Source organism: Pelophylax lessonae (genome assembly GCF_965119305.1).
Source record: "Pelophylax lessonae genome assembly, chromosome: 6".
Lineage (NCBI taxonomy): Eukaryota > Metazoa > Chordata > Amphibia > Anura > Ranidae > Pelophylax > Pelophylax lessonae.
The window spans coordinates 252,576,086-252,589,418 of NC_138773.1; the positions used below are offsets into that span (position 1 = coordinate 252,576,086).

The 13,333-nt window shown below is 46.0% G+C and overlaps 1 protein-coding gene across 1 annotated transcript in view; it reads right to left on the minus strand.

Annotated features, from left to right (window-relative positions):
• Positions 1-936: 936 nt before the first annotated feature.
• DYNC1I2 (dynein cytoplasmic 1 intermediate chain 2) overlaps positions 937-13,333 on the minus strand; it is a 225,430-nt gene continuing 213,033 nt past the window's right edge. Inside the window, exons 16-18 of the mRNA XM_082260314.1 lie at positions 5,241-5,381; positions 3,650-3,775; positions 937-1,593 (exon numbers count right to left, since the gene is read on the minus strand). Coding sequence (XP_082116440.1) covers positions 1,480-1,593; positions 3,650-3,775; positions 5,241-5,381 — 381 coding nt within the window. The 3' untranslated portion in view covers positions 937-1,479. The remainder of the gene's footprint in view (positions 1,594-3,649; positions 3,776-5,240; positions 5,382-13,333) is intronic.

Sequence of the window (13,333 nt, forward strand, 5' to 3'; positions counted from 1 at the left end):
AACCTCGGAGCGTGGTTCAGGGTTACTGTTTTTGGTACTGAAAATGATCCCCGAGCCACACTCGGGATTATAGCCAGGAAGGTTAAAGGAGAAGTATAGCCAAAGCTTTTTCGGCTATACTTCTCCTGGATTACAGGAGTGCAGTTAGTTCTGCATTCCTGTAAGCCGGTCCAGGTTCTGGAAAGGTTCTGACCATATGGTCGGGATCAAACTAGAAGCCTGGATCAGCATCTGGCTCAGGCTCCCAGAGACCCTGAGCTACCTCTCCCGCCCCCTTCACAGCCCAGCGCTCAAGTGAGCTCTGGAGGGGAGAGCAGAGAGTCGCTGACGAACAGTCACGGCTCTCTGCTCAGAGCTGAGGGGTTAATTGAGCGATGAGCAGTGTTCGATTGCTCATTTCTCACTACAGAGCAAGCGGGTGAGATGCAGCATTGGATCGATGCAGCATCTACCTAGGTGAGTGTAAATATTTTTTTTGGAAAGCAATACTTCTCTTATAAGATCCTTTAAGTCCTTCGTTCTGCAGCTCAGCTTTCCCCTCCCGGCAGTGACTCAGGAGCCTTCTAATCTCTAATGCTCTGGGAACAGGGGAGCAGAGCTGCCGAGAGAAAGATTTGAATGCCTTTTGGTACTTCTGATTTTAAATTTGAGGTTGATCTTCTCCACAGCACCTGCAGCTACAGAGGTCAATTAGGGCTTGACATAAAGTCTACTTTCTGCTTGTTAAGACTATGTATATACTTGAATTTCCACAGCCTGGCTCCAGGTTCAGTGTAAAGACTGAGAGAGGTAAAATGTCTTTGTTAATCATAGCAGTCAGGTTCACAGGAATAAGGAATAGAAGGACTGGATAGCTTGAAGTAAAGCAATTTTCTTTTCCTCCAGTTTTCATAAATCTGACCCATCAGGTCTGCACAGAAGAAACTCCCAGTCACATTTATTACAATAATCTATTGAACTTTACTATAATATTGACACAGAACAATACAATAATTGGAAATATCAAGTTAGAAATATTTTTGTTTAATAAAATGGCAGACTAAGTAATTGTTTTATCATGAAAGCTACAGGAAGTGTCCAATGACATGCAGTTATTTTGTGCGCTGGGACTATAGCAATCACTTCAACACACATGGCCCTAAGGAGGCAGAGGAGAAACCAGTTTCTCTGAAAAAAAAGAGGATTTATATTTGTAAGTTATTTGGTTTTTAAAAAGTGGAAAATGATTGAGCAACTTTTCCCATAGAGTAAATAAAGCTGTACTCTTGTTAGATATAATTGCAGGTCAGGGGTATGTACGCACAGATACATAAAAAGGGACGCTGCATTGGGTTGCAATGAAGTTTATAAAATATTGTAGTCCCGAGATTCCAGCCAAATAACTCTTCTGACATTATCTCTTCAATGGACACATGCTAGTGTTCTGGAGGGATTGTTAGGTCAGTGTTGAGCTCCCTGTTATCCAAACATGCAAGGAGTTTAACCAGGAATGCGGTTTGCAGCTTCTTCCTCGGCATCGGCCCTGTTGGCATTGATTTCAGCGAGTGTTCTGGCAAAGCGGGTCCATTCATCATTCCGTGGGACCGCAATTTGCTGTAAAGAAAAAAAACATCAGTTACTCCTGAGCACGAATGCTTTAATGCCATAACCCTGAGCAATCAATCTCTTTTTTTCTGATTTTAATAAACTATTATTTATTACAGGTACGTAGCTCTTTACACATACATTGCACATTCACATCAGTCCCTGCCCTCAAGAAGCTTACAATCTAAGGTCCCTAACCCACATTCATACATACACATACTAGGCCAAACAAAAAATTGGTGCGATGCACCCATCTCCTGCGCTCTGAGAGGAGACCTTCTGACCAGCTTGAGCCACACACATGCAGCTACCAGCGACTGTACACTTGGCATCTCCTGAATGCTTCAGCCTTGCAGCCAGGGGGAGGACTGGGCCAGGGGGGCAATTGCCCCCTGGGCCACTATGATGCCCTGTAAAAAGGCTGCACCGCTACTTCTACAGACATGCCTAAAGGATTCCTGGTGAAGAGAAGTAAAAAGTCCCTGCCACTGACCTACTGAGTGCAGGTGGAAGACAAGGAAAGAGCACAAGCCTTCCTTACCAACATGGATGTAAACTGTGTCTGAGCAGAGGCCGGTTCCATGCCCCCCTGGAGAATCTCATCCCCTTGCCAGCCCCAACCGAACTGTCCCAGCTCCCCACAATCGCCCCCTGCTGGCCCAGAGTACCTGGAGCAGGGCTTCAGCCTGGAATGGGGGTCAGGAGGAGGACGGATAGAGGGAGAGTGGGAGGGGGCTGAGTCGATGCACCATGGGCCTCTGGTTTGTACTTGCCCCCTGGGCTGAAAGTTGCCAGTCTGCCCCTGCTTGCAGCCCTTTCAAGACCAGGGTGATCTGGGATCACTGTAATCAAAAAAACAAACATAAGGACGCACCGGCCTAGCGCATTATCCTCCATAGAGAGGTAGGCTCTGAGGAAGAGGCTAAGCCTCAAAACACGCAAACCATTTCAAGCCACTGAGGACGGTACATCCTCCGTCTTTGATGCTGACAGTAACTCAGTATTGTAATATGCATTTACCAAGAACTCTTTTGCGAGTATTTTTATTCCTATATTCAATAAAGCCTTTTATGGAGGATAATGCACTAGGCCGGTGCGCCCTTGTGTTTGTCTTTTGAATACATATACTAGGGCCAGTTTAGACAGGAATCAAATAACCAGCATGTCTTTGGAGTCTAGGAAGAAATCGGAGTACCCGGAGGAAACCCAAGCAGGGACATGGAGAACATGCAAACTCCAGGAAGGTAGTGCCGTGGTTGGCATTAGAACCGACAACCCTAGTGCTGCTAGGTGGAAATACTAACCACTAAGCCGCTGTTTTGACTGTAATCATAAACTAGATTATAATCGGTTGCTGTAAAGGTGCTTGTCTTTACATCTTTTGTGCCTTGGGTGGATCAGGCTGTACACAGAACCTCCACTTCTCTCCACATTGGAATGGCTCCCTGCTCCTTCCATGCACTAAGCTCCACTTTTTGCCATTAAGCTGTTAAATACAAGACAGCCTAAAACAGGTTTGGCATTTGACAGCTAAATTCTAGGGGGTGGGGCTTAGTCTACGCTTAGAGATATGATCATTTTAGCTATTACACTTTGGTGGTCAGGACAGGTTCACTTTAAACTGAAGGAAAACATTAATGTGATGGTATACTATTGGCTGTTTAGGACTAGAGCACAGAATGGTTTGTCTTTTGTTAAGCATTTCAAAAGTATACAACGCCAACATTACAAACAACAAAATCACACTGCAAACATTCACCCACATCACTTCTTGATTAGTAAATTATACCCCTCTTACTTGTTCACTACAGGTGCCAAAACTGCCCTTCTAATTCCAGCACTAAAAAATGACAGCTGGAAGCGGACTGCTTTCCACGGCGCAAAAGTGTAACTTTAGCAACGCTTTTATACTTGGAACAATGCAAGTCTTCCTTCAAACTATGCCAGACTTCAAACCGACCATAATAAAAGTCAAGGCTGTTCTGGCACTGCTTATTATTTGTAATATGATGGTAGGAACAATGATGACCAACTAAAAATGATTTTAAAAAAGTGACCAACGCACCTCTCCAACATCATATATAAAGATTTGCCCCTCAGAGTCTCCTACAGCAATCTCCCTCCCGGAGTGAGTCCATCTGACCCGATTAAGTGCCGGGCTCCCTTCCACACTGATGCTGGCCGTTGGTACCTGTTCAAAAGAAAAGTCATAGTCAACTTTCAAAAATATGACGAGAATAAAAGCTTTCCTTTGGCTGTTTGTTACACATGCAAACAAAGCTGACATGAACATCTAGGAATGTTATTTGTCTATCTTCAGTATTAGATCATGTAAGGCACTGCTGCCTCTGACTACTAATCTCAACAGATTTGGTGTAAAGCTGGATACACACTATACAACTTTTGTTGGTAGACTTCCTTTAGATTTACCTTCAACTATGTAGTACAAGGGCCTCCCTGATTGCATACAAATTGAAAGTGTTTAGGTCTGACCTCATATTATATGGTTTTGGTAAGTCTGAAGGAAAAAATCTAAAGAAAATCTTATAGTGTGTATCCAGCTTAAGATTGGGTGACGTCTTTACTGCACTAACTGCTCTCCTAGCTAAACCCAAGGATCTTACTTCTTTACCAATATGGCCACCTCCATACAGTGCAGAAGAAGACATAAGTAATTAATGGGGAAAAAATCAGCTGCAAGGAGATCATAGACAATACTAGTGACTAGTCCTTGCTCTAAAGCTTGCCTATTCTGGGCTCAGCTTCCACTGTACAGGTCCCTCAAATTACAGTAAACCTTGTGTGGTGTAAAATAATCATTGAATTCATAGTTTACGGGGCTTCTCAACTTTTTTATCTAAAGCAGATACTGATGATAGTTATGACTGATCAGGAGAGAGGGACACAGTTAAAGTAGTTGTAAAAGCTGAAAGTTTTTTTTACCTTTGTGCATTCTATGTATGAAGGTAAAAAACCTTCTGTGTGCTGCTACCCCCACAGTGCCCCCCTAATACTCACCCCTCTAAATCCAGCAATGTGCATGGGAGCCTTGGCTGTCCCAGGTCTCTTTCTTCGCATTGGTTAAGACAGCAGCGGGAGCCAATGGCTCCCACTGCGGTCAATCACAGCCAATAAAACAATGAGAAAAAAGCAGGGAGCAGGGCCAAGCCGCAGCTGTGTCTGTCTTATGTGCGCATACATAGGGACTCAGGAGCGAACATGCACCAGTACCCCCATAGCAAGCAGTTTGCTATTGGGGGCACTGGTCAAGGAGGTGGTTCCAGGAGCACAGGTGGGGACCCGAGAAGAAGAGGATTGGGGCTGCTAGGTGTAAAAACCATTGCACAGAGCAGGTAAGCATGACATGTTTGTTTAAAAAAAAAAAAAAGTTATCACTTTTTTTCAGTCCAAAAAGAAGTGTTGTATGGGCTCTGTGCTTAGTATATACACCAACGCAAAGAAAAATCATTAAAAATAATTACACATGACAAATCAGGTCTATAAACCCCACCGAATATTTTTTGACTTTTTGCCTGAATGATGTAATTGTCGTTACAAGATACATAGATTACCACTGTTATCAGGTTGTGTAAGACAAAGCCTCAATCATCAGACCCGTGGGATGCTGGCTGAGCTCCTGTAAATTTACGGCTCACCTCTGTATCATTGTTGAGGTTCCATAGGTCCAGTCTTCCTACACCGTCCACACAGGCAAACAAAGCTGGATGAGTGGGAGACCACATGACATCATACACATAGTCTGCATTGTCTTCAAACGAGTACAAAGGTTTATTATTCTAGAAATGAAAAGACACAGATCCTCAATGTGCAGGGAGTAAAACCAAATGATAATAATCTCGAGGCAGACAAAGGAGAATTGAGAATTTAACAGTATGTCAAGTCCAATCCCAGAGCCTGCAGACTCCTTTAAGATAAATATGAGAACCCAGGCCAGAGATGGATCAAAATTTGGTTGGTTCAGTGGGGACTCTGTTGAACAGGCTTGTTGAAAATGTTCTCAGGGGCTGCAGCCAATGGGATCAGTGTATTCTGACAGCAGGGAGTCCCTGCTGTCGGAATACATCAGCTGTGTAGATGAAGGACTCTATTCTGTTTTTTTTTTTTTTCAGCCTTCTGGCCAAATGAAAAAACTATACATCGAATATAGCCAGCCTAAGAGCTCCATCATCTGACTTCTGGAATTTGCATGAAAACCTTTACATATAGAACCACAACCACTTAAGCAAAGCAGTAAAACTGCATGAGAATTTTGGCTGCTCTAAAAAGTCAGCAAACATTGGTTGCTTGGACATACTGTATACATGCAGATTAGTCTAACCTGCAGAGAACTGTACAATTCATGAATTACAATTGTCTGGATTTACGAATTGCACAATTCCATAGATCTGTATGAAAATATTTAGCAAAGTAAAAAGAAAAAAAAAAAAAAACGTAGGAGAGATTATAGAGTTTCCTGATTAATCAATTTGATCAATGATAAAATGGGCATCAGCAGAAATAGTGAAGAGCATAGATGAGAGCCTAAAAATAAGCTCTGTGCTCTCTCTTCTATCACGGCTGCCCCCCCCCCCCCCCCCCCCCATGTACAGTTTATGATACACATACAGCAAGAAAGCAAATCACTACCACTGTTGTAGATAGAAAGGAAAATCATAGTTACACTATACAAGTTCCTCTTTTCCTAAGGAAAATTACCAGCATTACATGAGGGGAATAAAGGCCCATCAACACAGGTCACAGCAGCAGAGTGGCTCTTAAGCCTGTGGGCTTTTGCTCACATCAGAACTATTTCTATCTCCATAGAATTCAAAGGTAATGCAAAAGCAGTTTGAAGAAAGTGTATACAGTTAATGAGAAGGCCAAATGCCCCCTTCTGAGGTGAAGGCATCTCAAACCTCAGCCTGTGCTAATGAGATTTTGTTCACGCCGGAACTGCTTCTTTTTGCATGTTAGTCAATGAGTTTGCAAAAGCAGCTCAAACCAGGTTAAAGTAGCTGAGAAGGAGGTGAACTGTGTGGCACCCCATCCTAGGCGCTACCCCTTGTGCCTCTCTACTTTTTAATTTCCTGGTTACTAGTCTTCTAGTTTTCTTGCTTCGCCACTTTCCTCTTCTATCTTTCTTTGTCTACCCTATGGAATCTACATTGGGTTTCTGGCCTACAGAGTTGGGCAATGTCTGACTGGTATGTCACTTATCAGGGATAGTATTTACATGAATGAAGAGTGTCCCTAGTGCTGGTAGCTGCTGTGATCCTCGAAATCTGATGAAATCTTTGAAAGCTGATGTAATCACTTACGGAGTATGCAACTTCTTGATAGTAGTGCTAAAGCCATCGAGGTATGTTTTGTTTTTTTTGTCACTTCCACACTCCCATTTTAGCAATTGCTTTATGACCTCCATGACTGCCAGGCTGTCATTTTGATATGTTCTGGTCTTGTGTAGGGTTATGTACCATGGTTGGCATTAGAGATGCAACGATACCATTTTTTTACAGCGAGTACGAGAACCAATACTTTGTGTTTAACTATGCAACTTCTTGATATTTTAATACTTGCCTATGTTCCAAGGTAATTAGGTGCCATGGCGGTGGCCCCAGGTTTCCTTTTACAGTGGCCCCTTTCTCTTGCAGAATCCTATAGAGCCACCATTGCATGCAGGGAGTACAGTTGTGTCTCCCTGTACCACTGTGTACATCGCTAGAAACACACAGCCCTATAGCTTAGGATGACAAGTCATTCCCTTGTTCCTCTCCTCCTTCCTTCTCCAAGCTAACAGACTAACTGGAGATTGCACTTTCCACTGCTAATGCTTTCCTATGAAGAAAAGACGTTAAAGGAAGCAGTATTGAGAAACTAGGAGCCAGCAGCATTGTAAGTTCTAAACTGCAAGTGCTGGGGTAAGAATTTTACCAAATTGTTTACTGGGGAATGTTTATTTTATTCTGTTCATTGTGTTTAGCTAAAAAAACACAGAGGGTTTAATATTTTAAAGGAGAAGTATAGCTATACTTCTCCAATGGATCACAGGAGTGCAGTTCATTCTGCACTCCTGTGACCAGTTTTCAGTGGACAGCAGGCTAAAGTACATATGGTCGGATCTGCCCAAAAGCCTGGACTGGCAGCTGGCTCAGCCTCTCAGCAATCTACTGAGAGCCTGAGCCAGCCCCTCCCGCCCCCTCCACAGCCCCGTGCTCCAGTGAGAGCTGGCGGGGAGCCGAGCAGAGAATGGGTGACTGGTAGTCGCAGCTCTCTGCGCAAAGCAGAGGAGGAGAACTGAGCTATCAGCGGTGTTTGATCAGTCAGTTCACGGGGTACAGCCGGCAGGGGACAGCTGCAGCTGGCGTCGGTGCTGCAGCCATAGAGGGGAGTAGGTTTTGTTTTTTATTTGCACCTGTTACACTCTCATTTTAGCAATTGCTTCATGACCCTAAACTTCCAGGCTGTAATTTTAATATGTTATTGTCCCATGCAGGGTTATGTACCATGGTTGGCATTAGGAATGCACCAATGCCATTTTTTTTTTGGTACAGCAAGTACGAGTACCACTACTTTTTGTTTTAGTACTCGGCGATACCAATTACCAATACTTCCCAGCAACTGTTTTGTTTACACTACAGCTGTCAGCGATGGTAAAAAGCATTAAAAAGGTATTTACAAAGAAGATTTTTTTTTGTTTAAGGGCTCTTTCACACGGGCGGTCCGATGAGATCCGCCTGTCAGTTTTTTAGGCGGATCTGATCGGATGCCCCATTCAGCCCTATGGAGCAGCGGATGTCAGCGGTGACATGTCCGCTGACACCCGCTGCCATCCGCATCCGATCCTGTCCGTGAAATCCGGACGGACCCTATTTTTCATCCGTCCTGGGGATCGGATGAGAGCGGACAGGCGGTCCGCTCTCATCTGATGCCCCATAGAGAGCAGCGGGGGCTGTGACACCTCCCTCTCCGCACTGCAAGCGAAGACGGAGCTGTCATCCACCGGGTCAGCGGGGATCGCGGATCGATCCCCGCTGAGCAGCACGGATCCGCCTACGGAGACGGACCGTGTGAAAGAGCCCTAAATGTTATGCTTTTTTTCAATGTACAACGTGTACATTTATGTTAAAGGTGTAAAAAATTAAAATACAAAAAAAAATAATGGGATTTTTGAAATCCATTTCACTGATGTTCATTGACGGACACAGATCCTATCTATCATTCTTGACCATTGGGTTATACTGCCTCCTACAGGAGTAGGACACTAGGCAGAAAAAAACCCAGAGGGTATACTCCCTCCCCCTGCTATAGTCACTCAGTTTTGTTACAAGCAGTGTCAGGAGAATTAAAACTCCACAGAGGGGTGGGTGCTGTCTCTGTCAATGATTATCAGAGAAATGGATTTTACGGTAAGTCAAAAATCCCATTTTCTCTTTCGTTTACTGACAGACACAGCTCCTGTCATTCTTGACCATTGGGACGTCCCAAAACAGTGTCAAACATGAGGGGTGGGAACAGCAAGAAAAATTCCCAAACCTAAAATTTAGCCAGCCAGGCAACAGGGGCTCAACCAAAACAACTGGAGCCCACCTGAAAAAAACAATACACCCTCAAAGAGGATCAGGTCCCTCTTAAACAGCTGCCTGCAAAACCTTGCGCCCACAGGGATGCCAACACATCCACTTTATAAAACTTTGTAGAAGTGTGCACTGACGACCTGGTGGCTGCCTTGCAAACCTGCATCACTGACACCTGAGGACGGAAGGCCCAGGAGGCACTAAGCGCCTTAGCAGAGTGCGCCTTAACAGGGAAAGGAGGAACCAGACCCCTGATGGAATAGGCCTGAACCACCGTCTGTCTGATCCATCTGGAAATGGTCGTAGAGGAGGTGGACAACCCTTTGCGAGGTCCATCTGTGAGCACAAATAGAGCATCCTAACTGCCCGGACCACATCCAAGGCAATTTCCTTCGGATGTTTAGGCCTGGGACACAGGGAAGGCAACACTGTCTTCATTCAAATGAAAGTCAGAGACCACCTTAGGAAGGAATGACGGACAGGGGCAAAGCAACACCTTATCACCATATAAGGTGAATGACCGGATAACGTCGCCAGTTCAGACACCCTGCATGCAGAGGTGATAGCTATCAAAAAGGCCGCCACCTGGGACAGCGTAAGCAGGGGGATCTCCCAAATATCTTCAAAGGGATGCTTCTTTAGAGCTGAAAGCACCAAATTGAGATCCCAAGGTGGCAACAAAGCCCGCACTGGAGGGACCAAATTTCGGACACCCTGAAGAAAGGTATGAACCAGGGAGTGTGTGGCCAAAGGTCGTTGGAAGAAGACCACTAAAACCGACACCTGGCCCTTGATGGTACTCAATGCCAACTTCTGTTCAACCCCCCGTTGAAGGAAGGTTAAGATCCAAGCCACCGAGAAGAAGTGAGGATGCACTCCAAAAGACTCACACCATGCAATGTATGTCTTCCATGTACGATGGTAGATCTTCCTTGAAGTAGATTTCCTAGCTTTTAACAATGTAGGAATCACAGACTCAGACAAACCTCTATCCTTTAGCACCTGGGTTCAACAGCCAAGCCGTCAAAGCCAGAGACTGTAAAGCGGGATGAAAGATTGGTCCTTGGGACAGCAGATCCTCCCTGGGAGGAAGCTTCCAAGGAACACCAGCGACCAGCCGCACCAGATCGGCGTACCAAGCCTGGCAAGGGCACTCTGGAGCCACTAAGATGACCGGAATCCCCTCTGCGTCGATCCTGCGTAGAAGTCTTGGCAGAACCTTAAGACAGATCCACATCTGGAGAGCCCCACCGGAGACACAGAAACACCGACGGATGAAGGGAACACTCACTGTGGTCCAACGGCTGCCAATTTTCCACCACGGGAATGTGTACTGTGGAGAGGGCAGGAACGAACCATTCTGCCCACCTTAGAATGCAACCAGGGCACTTCTAGCGCCCCCTAGGTGATTGACATAAGCCACGGGCATGGCATTGTCCAATTAAATGCGCACTGGGCATCCCTGAAGACGATCCGTCCAATAGTCCAGACACAGTCTGATCGCTCGGAGTTCCAGGACATTGATTGGCAGTCTAGACTCTTCCAGTGTCCAGATCCCATGAGCAGAATGCTTGCCGAGGACGCCTCCTCAGCCGGACAGGCTGGCATCTGTGGTGACCACTGTCCAATACAAGGGGAGGAATGATTTTGCCAGCCAACGCGCCAGAAAGCGAAGCCACCATATCAGGGACTCCTTTGTTCCCCGACTCAGCCAGATGTGATTGTCCAGAGACTGTGGAGTCTTGTCTCACTTGGTCAGAATTGCAGCCTCCAATTTGTGGCGTTTGTCCAGAGGAAGAAGCACTCTGGCTACAGCCAAGTCCAGAGTCAGGCCCAAAAAGTCCAGCTTTGCGGACTGAACCAGGGCAGATATCTGAAAATTCAGAATCCAGCCAAACTCCCACAGAGTTCACATTGTGATCTCCAGGTTCTCCAGATGAGCAGAAGTAGGCTCACAGAAGGAGATCGTCAAAGTAGCCCAGTACTGCGTTCACGCGTTGGCATAGCACCGGAGCCAAAACGTTTGTGAAGACCCAAGGAGCAGAGGCGAAACCAAAAGGGTAACGCCACAAACAGATAATGCTCCTCTCCCACAGCAAAGCAGAAAAAACGCTGGTGAATGGCACAATGCAAGGATGCCACCACCGTTCAAATGAACTCCATTCTGAACTTCTGTACCTGCACAAAGCAGTTTAGTCCCCTGAGGTCCAGGATTAGACGCACTTTGCTTTCCTTCCTGGGGACTGTGAACAGGTTTGAGTAAAATCCCTGAAAACGCTCCCAAGTCGGAAACCGGAACAATCACCCCTTGAAGGAAAAGGTCTTGTACCGCCCAAAACAGACCAAATTACTTTGTGGACCCACTTGTCTTCTATCACGGAAGTCCACCAGAAACCAGCAAAGACGTCCCCTCCAACCCTGATATGGGTGAGGGCGCACCTTCATGCTGAAGGAGCCTTGTCCGGGGGTCTTGAGAAGCTCACTCTCGGCTTGCCAGACCAGGTTCGTTTGGATCCGCAAAAGGAGGCCCTGAAAGGCTTTGAGGGACGAAAAAACTTCTTATGAGCTGAGAAGGAAGGTCCACGTCTATGACAAGGTTCCTTGCCCTTAGTAGCCTGCGGAAGAAAATAACTCTTCCCCCGTGAGACCTTTAATGATGTCATCCAGGGTAGCTCCAAACAGGCGATCTCCTTGAAAGAGATCAGTCAAGGCCTTTTTAGAAGACTGATCCGCAGACCAGCATTTAAGCCAAACGACACACCGAAGGACCACCGCCAAAACAGAGTGGTGAGCCATCAAGGGAGCCGCATCCAAAGAGGCATCACAGATAATTTGCTGCCCCTGGACCGCCAGCTCAGCAAAGGCAGGGGGGAGTTGTTCTCCCTCTAGGTCACGGCGTAGGAGCTTAGCCCTCTTGGTCAGAGTTTGTGACACCAGGACAATGGTGAATACCAGCCTCACTGCTGAACCAGCTAAGGTGTACATAGTGCTGGCCACAGCCTCCGCCTTCCGGTCAACCGGGTCCTTAAAGGCCGGGGACTCTTCAGCCGGAATCATGGTTGCCTTGTTTAATCTGGAAACTGGAGGGTCCACCACCGGTTGAACAGTCCACTTCTTAAGAAGGAACTCCTCCATAGGGGTAACGCCTAGTAAAGCGCTTAGGAACCCCACAGGGACGCTTTGGTTGTCCCCACTGTTTTGCGACAATTCTGTCAAAATAAGCAGGGAAAGTGAAAGGAAACACCTTTACTGCTCTGGATTGCTTGTGTGTCCTCCATTCTCAGGGTCTTAGGCAGAGATAAAATCAGTGCATCCACCAGCACCTTTTCATGCGCGGTCACAGACGTGGAGGAATCATGCAAATCAGAGGATTCCAGGCACATGGTCCCAGACTCAGAAGGGTGACCCACGTCCGCGGTGGCCAAATCAGATTTAGGATCTGATGAGACAGAGGCGGCGGGGGAAGGTGGGGGGCGCTTTTTGCTAGCCTGGCGTCCGCAAGCCGCCTCCACCTGGGACAAAAGAGACTCCAGGACTGCTCTGTGAGTCCAGTGCATGGATGGATGGTCGAGACCCGGAGTGCCCGGCAGCCTCAGCGAGGGGATCAGGTGGGGAAATGTGTGCCAAAGACTCCATGACTCACCAGGGGGACCCCACAAAAAGTGCTACACACTGCCAAGTGACAGTCCCCACCGCAATGGCAGTTTATAGTAGATCTCACAGAAAAAAATCCAGGAGGAAAAAAAAAATGTCTATCTAAAAAATTTTGATAAAATCCAAAGATCCCAGCAAGGAGCTAGGTCCTTACTCCTGACTAGGCAGGAAAAAAACTGGGTGACTATAGCAGGGAGAGGGAGTATACCCCCTGGGACTGCTCATGGGTGTAGCCAGAAGTTTTTTTCTGCCTAGTGTCCTACTCCTGTAGCAGTAGTATAACCCAATGATCCAGAATAACAGGAGCTGTGTAATTAATAGTTTAGCTTATAAAATAAAAAAAGCAAAAAATGGTAATTACACGGAGGAGGAGAATACGGAGTTAGAGCGGATTTGAGTAAGGATTAATAACGGGTTAAACAGAGGAACATTTATATAATAAATTATATAAAATAATAATTTCTAATTTGACAGATTGCTTTAAACTGACTTCATCCCCTTGATCTGTATATGAATAAACA